The sequence below is a fragment of the Ranitomeya imitator genome, chromosome 5, assembly GCF_032444005.1.
Source record: "Ranitomeya imitator isolate aRanImi1 chromosome 5, aRanImi1.pri, whole genome shotgun sequence".
In the NCBI taxonomy this organism is placed as follows: Eukaryota; Metazoa; Chordata; class Amphibia; order Anura; family Dendrobatidae; genus Ranitomeya; species Ranitomeya imitator.
The window spans coordinates 78,298,008-78,321,433 of NC_091286.1; the positions used below are offsets into that span (position 1 = coordinate 78,298,008).

General features: G+C 44.6%; 1 protein-coding gene across 1 annotated transcript in view; it reads right to left on the bottom strand.

Annotated features, from left to right (window-relative positions):
- MCM8 (minichromosome maintenance 8 homologous recombination repair factor) overlaps positions 1 to 23,426 on the bottom strand; it is a 100,905-nt gene that overhangs the window by 30,125 nt on the left and 47,354 nt on the right. The window contains exons 9-13 of the mRNA XM_069768824.1: positions 8,151 to 8,302; positions 6,807 to 7,005; positions 4,319 to 4,349; positions 2,969 to 3,109; positions 2,604 to 2,745 (exon numbers count right to left, since the gene is read on the bottom strand). Of these exons, the coding sequence (XP_069624925.1) occupies positions 2,604 to 2,745; positions 2,969 to 3,109; positions 4,319 to 4,349; positions 6,807 to 7,005; positions 8,151 to 8,302 (665 nt within the window). The remainder of the gene's footprint in view (positions 1 to 2,603; positions 2,746 to 2,968; positions 3,110 to 4,318; positions 4,350 to 6,806; positions 7,006 to 8,150; positions 8,303 to 23,426) is intronic.

The window sequence follows — 23,426 nt, forward strand, 5'->3', positions numbered from 1 at the left end:
GCTGGAATCAGGGTCTCTGTCCCTACCTCCTGGTGCTATCAGATTACATAGCAAAAACCCAGCTGACAGATTCCCTTTAATCATTTGGATGATCTACATAAATAAGGAATCTCAAGGAGGTGACTGCTGCAATATTAATGCAGTGTGCATGTCCCAGGCCAGGAGTTGGTGCTCCCCCTAGTACAGATCCAATATATCTGCCATTGTGCAGGCAAGTTCATCTTGATTTCTAAAACAGTGGAAAAACAAGATCTGTGAACACAATGGCCAAACACACACATATATATATATATATATATATATATATATATATATATATATATATATATATATATATATATATATATATATATATATATATATATACACATACAGTGGGGCAAAAAAAGTATTTAGTCAGTCAGCAATAGTGCAAGTTCCACCACTTAAAAAGATGAGAGGCGTCTGTAATTTACATCATAGGTAGACCTCAACTATGGGAGACAAACTGAGAAAAAAAATCCAGAAAATCACATTGTCTGTTTTTTTAACATTTTATTTGCATATTATGGTGGAAAATAAGTATTTGGTCAGAAACAAAATGTTATCTCAATACTTTGTAATATATCTTTTGTTGGCAATGACAGAGGTCAAACGTTTTCTGTAAGTCTTCACAAGGTTGCCACACACTGTTGTTGGTATGTTGGCCCATTCCTCCATGCAGATCTCCTCTAGAGCAGTGATGTTTTTGGCTTTTCGCTTGGCAACACGGACTTTCAACTCCCTCCAAAGATTTTCTATAGGGTTGAGAGCTGGAGACTGGCTAGGCCACTCCAGGACCTTGAAATGCTTCTTACGAAGCCACTCCTTCATTGCCCTGGCAGTGTGCTTTGGATCATTGTCATGTTGAAAGACCCAGCCACGTTTCATCTTCAATGCCCTTGCTGATGGAAGGAGGTTTGCACTCAAAATCTCACGATACATGGCCCCATTCATTCTTTCATGTACCCGGATCAGTCATCCTGGCCCCTTTGCAGAGAAACAGCCCCAAAGCATGATGTTTCCACCACCATGCTTTACAGTAGGTATGGTGTTTGATGGATGCAACTCAGTATTCTTTTTCCTCCAAACACGACAAGTTGTGTTTCTACCAAACAGTTCCAGTTTGGTTTCATCAGACCATAGGACATTCTCCCAAAACTCCTCTGGATCATCCAAATGCTCTCTAGCAAACTTCAGACGGGCCCGGACATGTACTGGCTTAAGCAGTGGGACACGTCTGGCACTGCAGGATCTGAGTCCATGGTGGTGTAGTGTGTTACTTATGGTAGGCCTTGTTACATTGGTCCCAGCTCTCTGCAGTTCATTCACTAGGTCCCCCCGCGTGGTTCTGGGATTTTTGCTCACCGTTCTTGTGATCATTCTGACCCCACGGGGTGGGATTTTGCGTGGAGCCCCAGATCGAGGGAGATTATCAGTGGTCTTGTATGTCTTCCATTTTCTAATTATTGCTCCCACTGTTGATTTCTTCACTCCAAGCTGGTTGGCTATTGCAGATTCAGTCTTCCCAGCCTGGTGCAGGGCTACAATTTTGTTTCTGGTGTCCTTTGACAGCTCTTTGGTCTTCACCATAGTGGAGTTTGGAGTCAGACTGTTTGAGGGTGTGCACATGTGTCTTTTTATACTGATAACAAGTTTAAACAGGTGCCATTACTACAGGTAATGAGTGGAGGAAAGAGGAGACTCTTAAAGAAGAAGTTACAGGTCTGTGAGAGCCAGAAATCTTGATTGTTTGTTTCTGACCAAATACTTATTTTCCACCATAATATGCAAATAAATTGTTAAAAAAACAGACAATGTGATTTTCTGGATTTTTTTTTCTCAGTTTGTCTCCCATAGTTGAGGTCTACCTATGATGTAAATTACAGACGCCTCTCATCTTTTTAAGTGGTGGAACTTGCACTATTGCTGACTGACTAAATACTTTTTTGCCCCACTGTATATATATATATATATATATATATATATATATATATATATATATATATATATATATATATATATATATATATATATATATATATAAAACACCTTTTTGGCTCACATCTGGACCATAAAAGTCTCCGAGTATCTTCAGCATATAATATGTGGCAGGATTTCAGGAGCCTATCCTGGTTGTACACACTAGTTGAGCTCAAAGTGTACCTGTCGTTCCTGGTATCTTCAAAAAGTGTGCAGTCCTGTGTGCACATGACAACAAACAAGATTTCTGGCCACAGCATCTTTAGCATTTTCCCCACTTGCAGGCTCTGGGCACTAGAAGTTGCAGCAGATTCTCTGTGTCTCTGCCTCCGTCTCCCTCCAACTCCTTACCTCTCCCATCTCTGTAGACTATTATAGGCAGCAGCGGTAATGATCCTTCAGTGAAGGCAGATTTGATCAGTGCAGGTGATTGGGGGCGGGGCATTTATCTTTAATAAGATATATATAACAGGGTTTCTTATCTTTGCTTGTATCATTGATTAATAAAAAAATGTGCAACAATAGTTAATTTTTAAGATCTCCCAGTTAGTAATTTTTCAGAATTAGGACGTACAACTATTGATTTGTGGCAAACATGATACCTTGATCTCCTAAAACAAGTGCTCCAGCTTCCAAACCAAAATCTCCCGTTGCACTGTCTCTGGCTAAGGTTACAGTCAGTCCAGACGTTGTGGTGGTGTTTCCGCACACATAAATGCCACGAGGTGCGACATTACACACCGCCTAGAAAACACAATGTCATACATAGATCATACTCTTATTATTTATTGCTTTAAGTCACTCTTAAGTCATCTCAGCATTAGCTATTATTTTTGACTTGTACCCGATGGAGGTTAATTCTGCGTGAAATAAAATGGTGGCATGAGCAGCATCATTATGTCATTTCTTTAATATGTATGATCATAGCGATCTGCTATTTAGTCTGGAGTATTAAGGCCGTTGATACCTGTAACATTTGACTTTTTCCTAGTCCAGGGTCTCCAACTATAAGTACATGAGGGTCCCCTCGAATTGGAATCCTGTTTTTGTCGTCCACGTATTTCTGGCAACCTCCGAAAAGAGCAAGTAACAGGCCAGCTTTTACCACCTAAAAGAAAGAAAAGAAGAAAAATTGATTTTTTTTATCGGTTAAAAATTAAAAGCATTAAAGGGGTTGTCCCACAATCACAGCTTATCATCTAAGAGATAGGTAATGAGTTGCCAATCGCTGGGGGTCTCACAGCTAAGACCCTTACAAATTATGATTGTATCTTCCTTTAGGAAGTAGCGGTGGTCCTACCTCAACATCACGCACATACTCGTCAGCTGCTATATTGAAATGGGGGGCTCAAAACCTGTTACATATTTAAAGGGACACTGTCACCTGGATTTGGAGGGAACAATCTTCAGCCATGGAGGCGGGGTTTTGGGGTTTTTGATTCACCCTTTCCTTACCCGCTGGCTGCATGCTGGCTGCAATATTGGATTGAAGTTTATTCTCTGTCCTCCATAGTACACGACTGCACAAAGCAAGATTGCACCTTGTGCAGGCATGTACTACGGAGGACAGAGAATGAACTTCAATCCAATATTGCAGCCAGCATGCAGCCGGCGGGTAAGGAAAGGGTGAATCAAAAACCAAAAACCCCACCTCCATGGCTGAAGATTGTTCCCTCCAAATTCAGGTGACAGTGTCCCTTTAAGCTCGACAAAGATATAAGATAGATAAACTATTGATTACCTGCGACTGAGATTTTCTTAAAGTGCCAAAATTAACTGGTTTTCGGTCCTTATGATATTGGTAAACTATCCTTAGAATAGGTCGTCAATATCAGGCCGGTGGGGGTCAGACACATGGTCCCCCCACCGATGAGCTGATTTCAGCTTTACATGTAAACAGTGAATGGAGAAAGAACAGAACTGTACGTTGTGTAAACACTACTGCAGAGATCTGCAGATCGGCTCCTATTCACTTCAATGGGAGCCAAGTTACGGTGCAGATAACATTAGACTCTTATTTTCGGGCTCCATGTTTTCCGGGGCGCGTAGCATTGTTTTGGCCTCTCCTGCAGAGAAAGATGCAGCCTACTGAGGAGTGAGAATATCTAATAGTCGGTGGGCTACAGACTGCCCTGACAGTGGCAGCCATCACACAACACTATTGTTATGTGTATTTGTAAATAATGATGCCAGAAGACAGAGCGGCTTGCAATTTCCCATTATTCTAACCTTGTCCTAGGACAACCCATTTCTCTTTTTCTTATTTCCTACACATACAAGGCATAATGCGTTCATGGATATATCTAGATCATCGTACCTCGTGTCCATAGATCGTAGGGCAAAGTGAGCTGAAATACAAAGAAAGAAGGCGATGTTACAAATGAACTCACGGCTTCTAAGGCCAATGTTACTGATCGTGCCGCTCACTGGGACACTGACTTAGTAAATGGCTGTGCTGAGGGTGGCTTATTATGGAAAGAGTAACACGAGGTTTTCTTGGCCGCCAGTTTGTAGCATATGGTCCAGTAGTCCATTATCAGTATGGATAGTGTTATGGGGTATGCTCCAGTAAAATTACATGTAAAAGTGACAGGAGTGCAGCTTAGGCCTCTTTCACACTTCCGTCTTTCTTTTTCCATCACAATCTGTTATTTTGTGAAAAAAAACAAATCCAGCAAATGGTGCTGCTGGATCCGTTTTTTCTCATAGACTTGTAGCGACGGAATGTGATGGATGGCTACACGTTTCATCCGTCGTGCACTGGATCTGCGGGAAAATGCTGTCCATCGGGTGGAGACAACGCACAGAGGAACGTTTTTTCTGTACGTCGGAAAATCGCTCAACAACGGGTCCTGTGTTTACCGTCGTTGGCTATAATGGAAGCCTATGGGCGCAGGATCCATCGCTGACTGTCAAAAGTAGGAATCCAGCAACGGATGCCGTCTTTTCAAACTGAGCATGCCTGGAAGACTTTCCCGTCTCTCTTTTTACTATTGATGCTGGCTATGCAGCATCAATAGTAAAAAGATATAATGTACCGGTAATTAAAAAAAATTGTGAAATTCTTACCTTCCGGCGTCCCCCGCAGCCTTCTTCCCACGGTCCCCCCGATGTTAGCAATGCTGCCGGCAGCTCCCATTCCCAGTGATGCATAGCGAAATGACCCGATGACGTAGCGTCTCCCGAGACCGCTATGTCATCACAGGTCATTGTCTCGCTGTGCATCCCTGGGAATGGAGCATCGGGAAGGCTGCAGGAGCTGCGCAGGACACTGGAAGGTAAGAATATCATGATTTTTTTTTTAATTATTATTATTTTTATCATGGGTTGTGTTGTGTATGCGTTTTTGCAGTGAAAACCCACAGCGAAGACGCATACACAACGTGTGCACATAGCCTTCTAGGATGCACTGGAACCGTCAAAAAAACAGCTCCAGTGCATCCCTTTTTCACAATCCGCACAGGACCAGTCTTTTCAACATTTTGACGGATTGTGACTGATTGTAAAAAACGGAAGTGTGAAAGAGGCCTTACATGTAGTTGGATGGCAGTCTTTGACACATTTTCTAGAACTTCTTCTAAAAAAAATTGTTCCGGAGCCATGTGTACAGTACTTGTTCTAAAGTGACCCTGTCAGCAGGATTATAGGGTGTAAACCATGCCCAATACCTCTCCTATCATGGTTATGCTGGCTGAGGAGATACTGTGTAGCCTAGAAAAGTATTAATCATCTACATGTTTTATGATAATAACCCTGCAGAGGTCATTTGGGAGGAGCCATTGTGCCATAGTCACACCGTTCCAGCAGTAGTCAGCCCCATGAGGCATGATTGGCGATGTCTACAGAACATCTCTGACATGTCGGCATTGTATTTGCTGAATCAAACCCTCTTTGGCACATCCATCGCTCCTCGATTTGGCACATGATTACAGTGGGGACGGTATGACAATTTGGATTATTTCAGGGTTGTTATAAAACAGCATACAAATTATTATAAAGTATTTTTCGATACCAGGGCTTCTTAAACGGTGAAGCCTCTCCAGTAAAGGCCCTGTTGGATAAAAGTCATCCAAATCCGCCAATTTCAACGGTATTGTCCGATCATCTCTTGTGAGTGGTAGCGGTCAGCTTAACAGCTCTCCAATGTGTGCAGACAATTTACGGTGCCCCCTACCACTTGGTGAGGCTAAGCCCACCAAATGCAGGAGGCAGTTTTTGTCATTATAAGCTGCACAGACTTGCTTTAGCTACGGCAATTTCTGGTTTAGCAATATAACTGTCTCCTTCTTGGCTTATTATAATGTTATATGAGGGTAAATGGGTAAACTGAGAAACATTTTTCATTGCTTTTTGACAAAGGATGTTAAGACTCTGCCATCACTGGATTCTGGATGCTGCGGCCCCAGTAGAAAGCGCTGTAGACAATAAAAGACAAAGCGAGCAGTGGCAGAGACTCAGTGGTGGACCTGGGGAGGGTGAGTAAAGAGGGTTTGTTTGTTTTTAACAAAGTGAAGCTGGGAGACAGGCGTTTCTGAAATAGAAAACCCCTTAAAGCACCAGAATAAAATGACGCAGAGCCCATTTTCTTACACAGGTAAACGTTACAATAAGTTGAGTAGGTGGAGGTCTCCACTGAATATCACTCGTCAGTAAATCGCTCCATCTGCCAGGATGGATGATGACATATATTACACAACAGCTCGAGTAGAGCAAGCTTCTACCAAGTCACTTTAATGAACCTAAATAATTCATCATTCACATCAGTCAGAAGAAGGCTGTAGAAACAGTAAGAGAAACACACTTACTGGACTATTAATTTTAGGAGATTCTCCTGAGACTGGATCTCCTGAATAGCGTAGAGGTCTTTTAAGGAGAAGTCCATGGAAGCTCCATGGGTGGCGCTCTCGTCTGTCTCTTTCCCTTTGCGCCCTTTGCTGTTGCAGACAGAATTTGCCTCGATGTATAATAGGAACATACATTTATTATTTTTGTTTTTAAATCCTCCTATTCACAAGATAAGAAATAGATAAAGAAATCGATGTATTATTTAGCGACATGTTGTAATGCAGGTTCATTATGCTACTTTTATGTTGTACATGAAATGTGCAAAAACAAAATTTTGGAAGGTATCGGTTCTACTTGTGGAGATCCAGCTGGTGTATGTAGTCCTATAATGCTTGATGGGAGTAGTATGTAGATGAAAGGAGCGGTCCAGTACGTTAATAATTCTTGATGGCATATCCTTAGAGTACCGTAGGTCATGATAATTAGATTCGTGGCAGTGCGTCACCCGGCAAACCCACTGATGAGCTGTTCCTGGTGCTGGGTACAGCACACTCACCCCTACTAAAATGAATAGAAGTGGATCTGCAGTACCCACTGCGGTCACTATGCAGTAGATACAGCTGTGCAGCTCCGCAACTGAGCACTTCCGGCCGACACCGACTCAGGGAACAGCTGATCGGCGGGGGTGCAAGGTGTTATCCCCACCGATCTGATATTAATAAGATATCTTAATGAAAGGCTTCAATATTAAACTATCAATATTAAAGTACCAACCAAGCATAGAAAAGGTCTCTTATGCAGTCATAGTGCTCACCTCGTAGGTGCTACCCTCTGAGGGCAATATAGATGGCATCCTTTCTACACTAGCTTGCCAGCAAAGTTCTTTTAGGAGACATCACCAAATGGGCTCAGTACTATATAATACCACGATGTCCAGCTAGCACAATTTCAGTGGATAAGCTGGCAGTGTACAGCGCTCTGAGAGTGAAGGCATATCACAAGACCTGATTCACCAACCTGGCCCCATTCACTGACCGGTTCTGCATCTCATTCCTTATGTGATCCAGCACTAGGGCCCCCTCAATGCCGGAGGAGCCGGGGTCCCACTATACAGAACCCAACTGATCATGAAGTGATGCCATATTCTAGAGATATGATGTCACTTTATGGGGATATCCCCTGGATCAATCATGGTCACTAGTCTAAAACTGAACTTCCTTAAAAAAAGTAAAAAATGTCATCTGGTACTTGATCAAAATATTTCACTATCCTCAATTGACAAATGTGTGAATTTACTGTGATAGATTCCTAAGACAAAGCACAAGCTTTTGTCGTGTGGTCTGGTGAAAGTGAATGACACGTACCATCTTTAATATTAGATACTTTCACTACCCCAGTGATGGTCACCAGATCTCCGGGGACACAGCTGTCCACTAAATCTTGGCTCAGTTCACATTCTACAGTTCTTGGGATGCGACCGGCTTCCCGCTGATCATCTGACATCAACTCTTGGACTCTGGAAGAGAAAACATATTTTCGAATCGGTAAGTTCGATATCACTTTGCTAAAACAGGTTCTTAAAATTAAAAAGCAACACAGAGTTAGTCTCTGGAACTGCGACGATATCGGAGGGGGCTACAGGCATCCTTTAGTTTGAAACCGAAGAAATGGGCTGACAGACCTGTCGGTATAAGTGGAATATATAGGTGCACATTCACATTGTGGCCGTTAACAAATAAAACCTAGGAAAAAAACACTGAGGAAATACCATGCAGTAAGTAGGTAAGTAAATAGTAATAGTGCATGTAAACAGCATAGGGTACGTGGTTGGCACCATTTTAATTAAAAGAAGCGTAAAAGCCATCCCACCGCGACAAGGTGCACCCAATCGGGACGGTCCTCTCTCTAGTATTTCAGCTATGTGCCAACAAGCCTCAATAGATGGGGGCAGAGCAGGACACAGGCCAGACTTTTTCCTCCAGCCCATGGAAAGTTATGCAGACAAGATGCACAACCCAAAAGGGATAGTTATGTGGAAAATGTTTTTTATTTAAGGGTGAAAATATAGTAATTGACAAGGGGTAGTCTGAGAAGTAGACAAGCCCTTTAATAAAAACAAATTAGAAGGGGCGTAGCCTAGCGCGCGATGTGAGAGGACGTGTGCCGGATCTCTCCCGCTGCACCTACTGCAATAACGTATTTTGGAGGCGCCGAACGCCTATAAAGTGCCCAGGAGTGCCTGGAGACCCGGTGAGCTGAGAGGAATAAGCGTTGACTAGTGGCCGGGAATGAAGCGCAGCAAGCAGAAGGAGCCGGCAATGGCGGGAGGCTCGCGGATCCAAGATGGCACCAAGTCTGCAGAGGAGGCGGCAAAGGCAAGCGCCACATACCGCAAGCTGGAGGTGACTGCCAAGTTGGAGATTTGCAATGTCGGAGGAGGCTGAGAAACTGCGCTCGCAGGCTGAAGGTGAGGAATCCGGTGGAATAAGTAACTCTGGGGACTTGTTAGATGCAGGTGACGGAACACGGAGTGGAATGGTGGAGCAGGGGTGAGAGTTGATACAACTCTTGAGAAGGGAGCCACATCACCTTCTGAACTGGCCTCACAAGCTGACATGTCTATGAATATGGAGATGGCTGAAATGGAGGAACCGACGCTAAAAGACATTTTCAGTGGTGATGTACTGTAAATCTTCTCTTGCCGCTATGAACTTGCGAGTGGATTTTTATTATTATTATTTATTTATATAGCACCATTAATTCGATGGTGCTGTACATGAAAAAGGGTTACATCAAAATACAAATATAACTTACAGTAAACAAAACTAACAATGACAGACTGGTACAGAGGGAGGACCCTGCCCTTACAGGCTTACATTCTACAGGATTATGGGGAAGGAGACAGTAGGTCGAGGGTTGAAATAGCTCCAATGGTGTTGAGGTGGCCGTGTGGTCTTTACAGGCTGTAAGCTTCTTTGAAGAGGTGGGTTTTCAGGTTTCTTTTGAAAGATCCAAAAGTAGTGGATAACCGGACGTGTTGGGGCACTGAATTCCAGAGGATGGGTGATATTCGGGAGAAGTCTTGGGGGCGATTGGGTGAGGAGCGAATAAGCGTGGAGGAGAGGAGGTGGTCTTGGGAGGACCGGAGATTACGTGAGGGAAGATATTGAGAGATTAGTGTGCAAATATACGGAGGAGAAAGGTTATGGATGGCTTTGTAGGTCAGTGTTAGTAATTTAAACTTGATACGCTGGGAAATTGGGAGCCAGTGAAGGGATTTGCAAAGAGGGGAAGCAGGAGTGTAGCGAGGAGATTAATTAGTCGGGCAGCAGAGTTAAGGATGGACTGGAGGGGTGCGAGAGTGTTAGAAGGTAGGCCACAGAGGAGTATGTTGCAGTAGTCGAGGCGGGAGATGATTATGGCATGCACGAGCATTTTGGTAGAGTGTGGGTTGAGGAAAGGACGGATTCTGGAAATATTTTTGAGCTGGAGGCGACAGGAGGTGGCGAGAGCTTGGATGTGCGGTTTGAATGACAGGGCAGAGTCAAGGGTTACTCCGAGGCAGCGGATTTTGGGGACAGGGGAAAGTCTGATTTCATTTATTTTGATAGATAGATCAGGTAGGGAAGATATGCGTGATGGAGGAAAGATAATGAGTTCAGATTTGTCCACATTGAGCTTGAGGAAGCAAGAGGAGAAGAAGGAGGATATGGCTGATAGACACTCTGGGATTCTGGAGAGCAGAGAGGTGACATCTGGGCCAGAGAGCTAGATCTGAGTGTCATCGGCATATAGATGGTACTGGAAGCCATAGGACCTTATGAGTTGTCCCAGGCCGAGTGTATAGATTGAGAAGAGTAAGGGTCCTAGGACAGAGCCTTGGGGGACTCCAACAGAGAGGGGGCGAGATGAAGAGGTAGTATGGGAGTAGGAAACGCTAAATTTGCGGTTGGCAAGGTATGAGGAGATCCAAGATAGAGCAAGGTCTTTGACCCCAAAGGAAGAGAGGATCTGTAGTAGGAGGCAGTGGTCAACTGTGTCGAAGGCAGATGACAGGTCTAGGAGGAGGAGTATAGAAAATTGTGTGTTAGCTTTGGCTGTAAGTAAGTCGTTAGTAATTTTGGTCAGGGCAGTCTCAGTGGAATGGTGGGGACGGAAGCCAGATTGTAGGTTGTCGAAGAGAGAGATGCAAAGTGAAAGGAAAGTTCAGCATGGACGTGCTGCTCAAGGAGTTTGGAAGCAAATGGGAGCAAAGATATGGGGCGCGAGCTGGACATACCGCTTGGGTCAAGGGACGGCTTTTTGAGGATAGGTGTGATTGTGGCATGTTTGAAGGCAGAGGGGAAGGTACCAGAAGTTAGTGATAGGTTGAAGAGATTGGTTAGGGATGGGATTAGTGTGGTGGTGAGGTTGGGGAGGAGGTGGGATGGGGTCAAGTGCACAAGTGGTGAGGTGTGATTTGGCGAGAAGATGAGCAAGCTCCCCTTCATGGATTTTGGAGAGTGAAGTTATGGGGTTTGGGCATTGGTCTCTCATACAAAGGGGTTGTGGTGGTTGGACAACAAAGACTTGCCTTGCTTGGTCTATCTTATTTTTGAAGTGCGTGGCAAGGTCCTCGGCAACGAATAGGGAAGTCGGTGGGGGCAGTTGAAAGTGTTGAACAACTGTTTGTGGTTGTGGGATAAGCAAGATACGAGGGTTGTGAAGTAGACCTGTTTAGCAGAGGTGAGAGCTGATTTGAATGCCAGTGTTGCTTGTTTGAGTGCATTGAAATCATCTTGCAAATGCGTTTTCTTCCAACGCCGTTCTGCAATTCTGGATACTTGCGGAAGCTTTTTAGTGATGTTATTGTGCCAGGATTGTCTATTGGTTCGTCGCACTCTGCTATGCATGCCGGGGCGACCGTGTCAATATCTGATTCAAGAGTGGCATTGTAGAAAGCAGTGGCAATGTCGTGGAATGAGGATATAGAGGACAGTGGTAGGATAGAGTCAGAGAGTGTGTGGGTGTCTAGGTGTGCGAGGTTCCTGCGTGGGTGCTGATAGGGAAATCAGGGACCACCTTAATGTGTTCTCATAATTCATACATATGTCTCTGAATATGTCCGGACATGTTTCACCTTGCTGAGACTAATTCTGCTGACTAGGGTTGAGCGAAACGGGTCGGCCAGATTCAGAAGTCGCCGACTTTGGCAAAGTCGGGTTCATGAAACCCGACCCCTGTGTGGGGTCGGCCATGAGGTTGGCGATCTTCTGATCTGGAATCGGAATTCCGATACAGAGTTCCGATATGTTTAAGATATCGGGAATCGGTATCGGAATTCATATTTAAGTGTAAAATAAAGAATAAAAATAAAAAAATATTGATATACTCACCCTCGGACGCGCCCTGGTTCTCACCGGCAGCCTTCCTTCCTAAGAATGAGCGCCTGAAGGGCCTTCGATGACGTCGCGGCTTGTGATTGGTCGCGTGAGCGGTCACATGGGCGGTCACGCGGCCAATCACAAGCCGCGACGTCATCTAAGGTCCTTCAGGCGCTAATTCTTAGGAAGGAAGCGTCCGAGGGCGCGTCCGAGGGTGAGTATATTCCTAATAGGTATATACTCACCCTCGGACGCGCCCTGGTTCTAACCCGCAGCTTTCCTTCCTAAGAATCAGCGCTTGAAGGACCTTAGATGACGTCGCGGCCTGTGATTGGTCGCGTGACGCCCATATGACCGCTCACGCGACCAATCACAAGCCGCGACGTCATCGAAGGTCCTTCAGGCGCTCATTCTTAGGAAGGAAGGCTGCCGGTAAGAACCAGGGCGCGTCCGAGGGTGAGTATAGCAATATTTTTTATTTTGATTCTTTATTTTACACTTAAATATGGATCCCAGGGCCTGAAGGAGAGATTCCTCTCCTTCAGACCCTGGGAACCATTAGAAACCCAATGCACTGCATTGGGTTTCGTGTTTCGGCCGACCCCGACTTTTCTATAGGATCGGCCGATTTCACTCGACCCGACTTTTGAAAAAGTCAGGTTTCGTGAAATCCGACCCGATCCTATAAAAAGAAAAGTCGCTCAACCCTACTGCTGACTATTGATTAAAGTTGTTGACAGGGTGAGGCTTAATCACGATGAGACTTAGGACCTCCAACACTACATGTCTATCCATAGTCCACTTCTTATGTGAGGATCATCTAATGAATTAATGATCTCATATGTAATAAACAGCTGATTTGCGCACAAACATGATGTATACGCCTACTCAAAAGTGTATAGAACTGAATGACCTTTCATTAAATGGTATGGCTTCTGAAACAGATTCACGTCTGTCTCTGTCCATTTCTCCGGGGAACTCACACATCTGGCGGCCATCCAATATCCCTGAGGGTCTGACTTGCAGACCACCCTAACAGTGCGCATGGTGCTGGAAATGGGTGACAGGTGAGGAGGACAGGGATGAGAAAGTGAGTAGATGGTGGTAAGATAGAGGGAGAGGGGAGGTTGTGAAGTTAGGGACAGGAGTTTGGAGGCTGCTGACTAGTGGGTGTCAATGGGGATGTTGAAGTCACCCATGATGATGGTGGAAATGTCAGCAGACAGAGAGTGAAGGAGCCAGGTGGAAAATTGGTCAATAAAGGCAGTGGTTGGGCCCAGAGGTTGGTATATGATGGCCAATTGGAGGTTGTAGGGGGAGTAGATGCGGACAGAGTGGACTTCAAAAGAGGGGAGGATAAGGGAGGGTAGAGGTGGGATTGGGTTAAATGTACAGTTGGAAGAAAGGAGAAGGCCCACTCCTCCACCATGTTTGTTGCCAGGGGGAGGAGTGTGGGTGAAGTGGAGGCCACCGTAACATAGTGCAGCAGGGGAGGCTGTGTCAGAGGATGTCAGCCATGTTTCGGTGATGCCCAGAAAGAAAAGATTACGAGAGGTAAAGAGGTTGTGAATCACGTGGAGTTTATTGCAGATAGAGCGGGCATTCCATAGTGATCCAGAGAGAGGGTGCAGGGGGGTGGGTGTCATGGGCACGGATTTGAGGTGGGCAAGATTTCGGGTGTTTATATTGGGTTGGGAGCGATAGGAGGGGGTAGTAATAGGAGGTATGAGCTGTGGGGGTACAGGATTGGGAGATATGTCGCCAGCAGTGAGGAGAAGCAGAGACAGAGCAGGTGGGAGAAGGAGAGTGGGCGGCTTGTTTTGTGTTTTATTAGGAGAGATCTGAGGTTGAGGAGCAGGTCAGCGGAGGAGGTCAGGTGGGAAGGCAGGAGGGAAGGAGAGATTATTACTTGGTTAGGGGGTGCTGGGGTTTGAGGATAGCGAAGGAGAGTGAGGAGTAATGGAGCAAAGACTGTTAAAGCGTATGTCAGCATGATGAGAATAAGTGTTGTGGAAAGGGAAAGAAATTCAGTACATTTATTAACAGTGGTTAGTCTTACCTTTTGTTCACTTCTGGCTTATTTCTGGCATATTTCTGCAGTCATATTTGCTGTTATCCTTTTAGAGACAGACAAAGGTCCAGACAGACCTCTGTCTCTGAATTTATAACAGGCTAAGGGTACCGTCACACTATACGATTTACCTACGATCACGACCAGCGATATGACCTGGCCGTGATCGTAGGTAAATCGTATTGTAGTCGCTGGGGAGCTGTCACACAGACAGCTCTCCAGCGACCAACGATGCCGAGGTCCCTGGGTAACCAGGGTAAACATCGGGTAACTAAGCGCAGGACCGCGCTTAGTTACCCGATGTTTACCCTGGTTACAAGCGTTAAACTAAAAAAAAACAAACAGCACATACTTACATTCTGGTGTCTGTCAGGTCCCTTGCAGTCTGCTTCCCGCACTCAGTGACTGCCGGCCGTAAAGTGAAAGTGAAAGCACAGCCGCTGTGCTCTGCTTTCACTTTACGGCCGGCAGTCACAGTGCGGGAAGCAGAGACGGCAAGGGACCTGACGGACACCAGAATGTAAGTATGTGCTGTTTGTTTTTTTTTAGTTTAACGCTTGTAACCAGGGTAAACATCGGGTAACTAAGCGCGGTCCTGCACTTAGTTACCCGATGTTTACCCTGGTTACAAGCGAACGCATCGCTGGATCGCATCGCTAGATCGGTGTCACACACACCGATCTAGCGATGACAGCGGGAGATCCAGCGATGAAAGAAAGTTCCATACGATCTGCTACGACGTACGATTCTCAGCAGGATCCCTGATCGCTGCTGCGTGTCAGACACAGCGATATCGTAACGATATCGCTGGAACGTCACGAATCGTACCGTCGTAGCGATCGAAATGTTATAGTGTGACAGTACCCTAAGAGCTCATGAAATAGGCCAGGTGTGATCAGGAGGGAGGGGCAGCAGGAAGACTTGTCACAGACACAGGAGGGGATTAATTAGAAGTCAGAAGGGAAAATGCAAGGGGAAATGGATCCAAATGGAAAGATAAAGCCAAGCTGTGTATTGGCATCAAGGAATTAAAATGAGAAAACATGCAGGGGGGAAAAAAAAAAAAAAAAACAGTAATAGCAGCCAGCGGACATACCAGGAAGGAATAGCAGGGTGAGGAAGATCAGGAAAGTTAAGAGAGATGGTGTCTCTTAACTCCGCTATGCGCAAAGTTGAGAAGAGAGTGGAGGCGGTGGAGGAACTTGTGGGAAGTGTTGAAGATCAGGTTAGCGAACTGTTAAAAAGGGGGGAAAAAAGTACATCCAGCGAATTGAAGAGTTGGCGTTTAAGACTGATGATCTTGAAAACCGTTCCCGTAGGAATAATTTAAGAATAATTGGTGTGCCAGAAAAAGTGGAAGGGAGTAATCTCACTGAGTACATTGAGTCATGGCTGAAAAATACTGTGGGAGGTGATAGCCTCACCAAATTATTTGTGGTTGAAAGAGCACACCGGGTTCCTACTAGACCTCTACCTCCGGGGTCGGCCCTGAGAGCTATTCTGGCCAAAATTCTGAACTATCGTGACCGTGATATACTGCTGAGGAAGGCCAGGAATTGTCATGGTCTAACTATTGATGGGAACCGGATCTCCATTTACCCTGACTATTCTGCAGTGGTCCAAAAGCTTAGGATGAAGTTTGGAGAGGTCAAGAGGAGACTGCGAGACTTGGGCTTGAGCTATTCAATGATCTATCCAGCTAAACTCAGGGTGGTGGCTTTGGACCGGGTGCATTCTTTTCAAAATCCGGAGGAGGCGACACAAAGGCTGGAACTTAATGCTAAGCAAATTGGAGTGGAGCGGAGCCGTTGAAGCTGGTCTTAAGTGTTCTTGGGACAGTTAATAATCCCTGAATGTTATTAAGTTATTTTCTAAAATGTATTGCCATGGGTCATTTTTGATATGGCTTGTTATGTAATTGCTCTGAGTTGGTTGTGTTCGGCGGCGCAACGGACATTTTAATTTGATATAGGTGGGTGGGAGAGGTATAGGAGGGAAGAGGTTGTATTTCTAGGCTGTAAAACAGCGTTCCCAGGTCTCAGATAGAGAGAGTAAGTTTGATCTTAATTTTAAATATACCGGTAATATATTTATTATAATATATAATTTTTAATAAAGTTCTTGAAGGGGGGAGGGTAAGAAGCCAGGGCGTTGCTTCAGCTGTGATTTAGAGATGGGAAAAGTAGGATTGGTGAAGGGGGAGAGGGATGGGGAGGGGGTGGGTTAGAGGCCATAGCGGGAATGACTCAAATTTTTGACTTAATTAATCATGAGAGGTAAAATTAAAATTTTAAGTTGGAATGTCAGGGGCCTTGCAAATGCTACTAAGCGCGCAGCAATATTCCAATATTTGTTGAAGCAGAGACCCTCAGTTATATGCCTTCAGGAAACTCACCTGGTGGAGGAAAAAGTGGATATGTTGCAGAAGAGATGGGTGACAAAGGCATATCACTCGACGTTCTCAACTTACGCCAGAGGTGTGTCAGTACTGGTACATACAAGTGTTCCGTTTGAAGAGATAGAGGTTATAATAGACAAAGATGGTCAATATGTGTTTATAGTATGTAAGTTGTTTAATAGATTAATGTGTACAGTGTCTTTATATATTCCTCCGCTGTATTCTAAAAAAAAGTTACAGGAGATTCTGGAAATATCAGGCAGATGGGTGGGAATTCCTTTGCTTATAATGGGAGATGTGAATAACATAGCTAACGACTATTGGGATAAGGGTAGACATGCTTTGCTGAGAGGGGAAGGGAATGTGATGCCTTTTGGTAATTATCTAAGGGAAATAGGATGGATAGATTTATGGAGGGTACGTAATGTAGATAAATGTATTTACTCATGCTATTCGGCGACGTATGGCTCTCTGTCTCGTATTGATGTAGCTTTGGGAAATGAAGGGATGGATGATTTAGTGCAGGAGGTAGGGTACTTGCCCAGGGTTCTATCGGATCATAATCCGATACTGGTGTCATTACATTTGGTAGATCAGGGGGAGCGGGGTTGGGGTGGGATGGAAAATTCACCCTTTCTGGCTACAGCTCTTAGACATGAAAAAGATTGGGGAGGTACTAGCAGAATTTTTTTAGGATAAATGAAGGGAGTGCAGGTAGTCATGTAGCTTGGGATACTATGAAGGCGTACCTGAGAGGGATTTTATTTCGAGATATTTCAAGGCACAAGAATAGATCTAAAAACAAAGATGAAGAGGTGATGGAGTAGTTGAAGGCAGCTGAGGTAGAGCTAGGCACCCAATGCACAAAAGATACGCAAAACAGGATGAAGGCGGCGCAGGCGGAGGTAAATCAATTGCATATGCGTAAGGCAGAGAGGTTGCGAGCATTTTAAAAGGAGACATTTTATGCAGAGGGGGAGAAAGTGGGGCATTTGCTATCAGTGGTGGCATCTGCGCAGCAGGATTCTTCTCATGTTCTCAGGGGGAACAAATTTTAGAAGTCATCTGGAAATTTTATAGTGAGCTAAAGGCCCCTTCACATTAAGCGACGCTGCAGCGATACCGACAACGATCCGGATCGCTGCAGCGTCGCTGTTTGGTCGCTGGAGAGCTGTCACACAGACCGCTCTCCAGCGACCAACGATGCCGGTAACCAGGGTAAACATCGGGTAACTAAGCGCAGGGCCGCGCTTAGTAACCCGATGTTTACCCTGGTTACCATGCTAAAAGTAAAAAAAAACAAACACTACATACTTACCTACAGCCGTCTGTCCTCCAGCGCTGCGCTCTGCTTCTCTGCTCTCCTCCTGTACTGTCTGTGAGCCGGAAAGCAGAGCAGTGACGTCACCGCTCTGCTTTCCGGCTCACAGACAGTACAGGAGGAGAGCAGAGCGCAGCGCTGGAGGACAGACAGCGGTAGGTAAGTATGTAGTGTTTGTTTTTTTTTACTTTTAGCATGGTAACCAGGGTAAACATCGGGTTACTAAGCGCGGCCCTGCGCTTAGTTACCCGATGTTTACCCTGGTTACCAGTGAAGACATCGCTGGATCGGTGTCACACACACGCCGATCCAGCGATGTCAGCAGGAGTCCAGCGACGAAATAAAGTTCTGGACTTTATTCAGCGACCAACGATCTCCCAGCAGGGGCCTGATCGTTGGTCGCTGTCACACATAACGATTTCATTAACGATATCGTTGCTACGTCACAAATAGCAACGATATCGTTAACGATATCGTTATGTGTGAAGGTACCTTAAGAAGAGATAGCTAATTATATGGAATAGGTTAATTTACCCAGACTAAGCAAGGAAGATAGTGAGTGGATGGATAAGCCACTTGGAGAGGAAGAATTGAAGGCGGTTCTGGCAGATATGGCAGGGCTCCAGGGGCAGACGGAATTCCGGCGGAGGTTTATAAAATTCTTAATGAAGAATTAGTAACCAAATTGGAATGGGTTTTTAATGAATCGTTGGAGAGAGGAGTGCTGCCTCCATCTATGAGAGAGGCCATTGTTGTGGTCATCCCTAAAGCAGACAAAGATCCACAGCTGCCAGAGTCTTATAGACCAATTTCACTCTTAACGGCAGATATAAAGATTTTGGCGAAAGACTTGGCGAACAGACTGACCCATGTGATCGACAAGGTGATTCATCCAGATCAAGCTGGCTTTATGCCCAATAAATCAATGGCAATCAAATTAAGGAGGCTATATTTAAATATGCAAATTCCAGCTGTAAATGTTGGTAAAAAAGAGTAGTGGTGTCTTTGGATGCCCATAAAGCCTGTGACTGTGTAAAGTGGATTTACTTGTGGTCAGTGCTGGAGTGCCTAGGGTTTGGGCCTAAATTTATCTCTTGGGTGAGACTGTTATGCTCCGCTCCAATGGCGAAAAACAAAGTAAGCAACAAGGCCTTTTCATTGTTTAGAGGTACGAGACAGGGGTGTCCGCTGTCCCCGTTGCTTTTCGCTCTGGCTGTGGAGCCAATGGCGGCTAAAATACGAGGAGCACAAGAGGTAAAGGGTTTTGGTTATATGATGATGATATTTTGCTTTTCTTGGAGGATTCGGAGGTGACCCTGAGTAACGCGGTGGCTCTAATTGAGGAATTTGGGCAGTTTTCGGGACTTATGATCAATTGGGACAAATCATGTGTTCTGCCGATAGACGGGGATAACGAAGGTCGAGGGGAGGTAAAAACTTCTACAAAATTAAAGATGGTTCAAAAATGTAAATACTTGGGGATTGATATTGCCCTTCCTCTAACAAGATTTGAGGATTTAAATTTAAACTCGCTATTGCAAAAAATACGTACAAAAATTTTAGCGTGAAACAAATTACAACTGTCCGTAGTTAGTAGGGTGAATCTGTTAAAAATGATTGTGATGCCGCAACTGCTTTATGTGCTGAACAATTCTCCTGTCTGGATCCCGCAGTATAGGTTTCGTAGGATTAAATCTCTGTTCGGTGAACTAATATGGGGGGAAAGAGCCCAAGGTTCAAACAGGAGATACTACAGAGGCCCAAAACGGAGGGTGGTTTGGCGCTCCCTAATCCCTGGTTATATTTCTTATCGGCACAGTGTCAACATCTTAAAGGCTGGGGAAATGAGATGGGGGGGGGGGGGTTGGGGACATATTCCTAATAGCTTGAGGTACTTACTAAAAAAGGGGTCTCTGAGTGAAAGTTTGGAGGGAGGACATTTTATGAAGGCAGGTTCTCAGTACTGTACTATTCATCTAATCCACAAGGTTTGGGAAAAAGTGAAGCATATCAGGGGGGTGAATGGGTTTGCTAGGGCTTCTCCCATATGGGGCAATGTATATTTGCAGGAATTTAGGCAAATGAAGGGGTTTCGGGTCTGGAAGGAGGCAGGTATTAGACTGATAGGCCAGCTAGTTAGCCAGGGCAGTCTTAAACTGTTTGGGGAGTTACAAGAAGAATTTCAGTTACCGGGTTCAGAGCTGTACCAATATTACCGGATTCGTCACGCATACCAGACACAAAGTAGAAGGAGGCTTATAGTGATGCAAGTAGATCTTATGCTGGAATTTATCCTTAAAAATCATGGTACGAGGGGGGCGATTTCGGAGGTATACGGGGATCTTCTATTTGCCTTTCTCGGTAAATATCCTATTAAGGCTGGAGGGAAATGGGAAGCTGAGCTGGGATTGATGATGATGATAGATGGGAATCAATTTTAGAGTACGTGCCTAAGATTTCTATGAGTGAACTCGGGAGGTTATCACAGTTCTTTGTAATTAATAGGGCTTATAGAACCCCCTGAAAGGTTATTCAAGGCTGGACTGAGGCCTAATTCTGATTGCCCAAGGTCTTCACAATCTCACGTTATTCGATTATGTGTACAACGTGAGGAATTCTGTCTGTTTACGTTATGGTCTCTAAGGCAGGGCTGTGGAGTTGGTAAGCCACAGTTGCGACTCCGACTCCTGGATTTTATCAGGTTCCGACTCCGGCTCCGACTCCTTCATAAATGGCCAATTCGTAACAATAAATATTAACATCGTGCTTATTCAGTTTCTCCCCATCATATAAGTAATCAGACCACTTAGAGCAAAAACTATATTTATTAGAATACAATTAGAATATAGCAAATAACTTTTATAAACTTTTATAAACTCTTGTAAGTAAATATGCAATAAACACCGTTATGCAGTCAATAAGAAGAAATCTATAAATTTGTCCTCAGAAAAAGTATTGCCTCTGTCAGATCCTCCTTCATGGATGCCCTCAAATCTGATCTAATTATTTTGAGAGCAGAGAACAACCTCTCTACACTAACTTGGTGGCAAAGCAGTAACCACTCGGGCAACATCTCTGACAATGTCAGGATACAGAGGAATCGCTTGTTGCACTGTTATTTTTGATGAACGGTCAAATTTCTCAATTTCTTTTAGTGCACATGAAAAATTCTGCTGAAATGTAGCGGCTGTGTTCTTTGATTTTCATTTTCACTTTCAGTTTCATACATTGTAAGTAGGGGGGTTGGGGCAGCATGAGGTTAACCAAGTATAAGATTAGATAAGGGCAGTGGAGGACAGTGACACACAAGAAGTAAAGGTACCTTCACACTTAACAACTTAACAACGATATCGCTAGCGATCCGTGACGTTGCAGCGTCCTCGCTAGCGATATCGTTGTGTTTGACACGCAGCAGCGATCTGGATCCTGCTGTGACATCGTTGGTCGGAGCTAGAAGTCCAGAACTTAATTTTGTCGCTGGACTCCCGCATACATTGCTGAATCGGCGTGTGTGAGGCCGATTCAGCGATGTCTTCACTGGTAACCAGGGTAAACATCGGGTTACTAAGCGCAGGGCCGCGCTTAGTAACCCGATGTTTACCCTGGTTACCAATGTAAATGTAAAAAAAACAAACACTACATACTTACATTCCGGTGTCTGTCGCGTCCCCCGGCGTTCTGCTTCCCTGCACTGACTCTGAGAGCCGGCTGGCCGTAAAGCAGAGCACAGCGGTGACGTCACCGCTCTGCTTTACGGCTGGCGCTTACACAGTGCAGGGAAGCAGAGCGCTGGGGGACTGACACCGGAATGTAAGTATGTAGTGTTACATTTACACTGGTAACCAGGGTAAACATCGGGTTATTAAGCGCAGCCCTGCGCTTAGTAACCCGATGTTTACCCTGGTTACCCGGGGACTTCGGCATTGTTGGTCACTGGAGAGCCGTCTGTGTGACAGCTCTCCAGCGACCACACAGCGACGCTGGAGTGATCGGCATCGTTGTCCAGATCGCTGCAGCATCGCTAAATGTGACGGTACCTTAAGAAATGTCTCTATCTCCAGTAGAACTGCTTATCACTGTTGTTCATAGTTTGATAGAACATATATATTTGAGTCACATTTATAAGATTCATATGAAAGTTCAATTATGAAATATTAATAAAATTTTTTAAAAGCTGGAGTCGGAGTCGGTACATTTCTACCGACTCCAACCAAAACTAACTCCGACTCCACAGCCCTGCTCTAAGGGCTGGGGGGAGGGTGAGGGATATTTTACTTTACACTAAAAACTGTTACCTGAGTAAAATGTACTGTCATGAGTAATACAGGGTTTCATTTGTCATACTCAAAAAAAATGTATCCGATTAAAAAAAAAGGAATTAGAAAGTTACTTAACTTTGCATTTAGGAAGCAAATAAGCAATAGCAAGACATTTCTGTAGGGAGGTATATATAGACGTTAAAGGGATTGTCCTCTACTCTGACAACCCCTCCTCAATCTGTAGGTTTGCACCCAGTAAATGACTAACACTGAGGGTATGTGCACACGTCAGGATTTCTTGCAGAAATTTTCCTGACAAAAAACGGACATTTCTGCCAGAAATCCGCATGCGTTTTTTTTCGCGTTTTTGACACGTTTTTTGTGCGTTTTTTCCCAAATGCATAGAATTGAGGGAAAAACGCAGAAAATCCGCAAAAATAATGAACATGCTAATTTTTTTACCGCGATGCGTTTTTTTCGCGGAAAAAAACGCATCCATGTGCACAAAACATGCAGAATGCATTCTAAATGATAGAATGCAAAATGTATGAGTTTTAATACGTTTTTAGCACGAAAAAACCTGAACGTGTGCACATGGCCTTATACTCCCCTCAGGCGCCGTTCCAATAGTGTCGGCAGTGTCTCTTCCGGGGCTTGCGTGACATTTTTATGCCAAGAGATGCCTATGGCCAATCAGCGACAGCTCTTCTCCCTGCCTTCAGACAAATCACTTACATCCAGAGGAAGTGAGAGCTGCTATAGTCCTGGGAGATACATTGCCGACACCGATGGAACAGCACTGGCACCAGAGGTGAGCATAAATGTAATTATTTTACTGGGGGCAAACATATGGATTGAGAAGGGGGTTGTTCAAGTAGTGGCCAGTCCCTTTAACCCCTTCATGACCTTGGGATTTTGCATTTTTCCGTGTTCGTTTTTTGCTTCCCTCCTTCCCAGAGCCATAGCTTTTTTATATTTCCGTCAATATGGCCATGTGAGGGTTTATTTTTTGCGGGACAAGTTGTACTTTTGAACGACATCATTGGTTTTACCATGTCGTGTACTAGAAAATGGGAAAACAAATTCCAAGTGCGGTGAAATTGCAAAAAAAGTGCAATCCCATGCTTGTTTTTTGTGTCGCATAGTGATTCTCCAGGTCATTACGAGTTCATAGACATCTAACATGTCTAGGTTATTTTTTATCTAAGTGGTGAAAACAAATTAACTT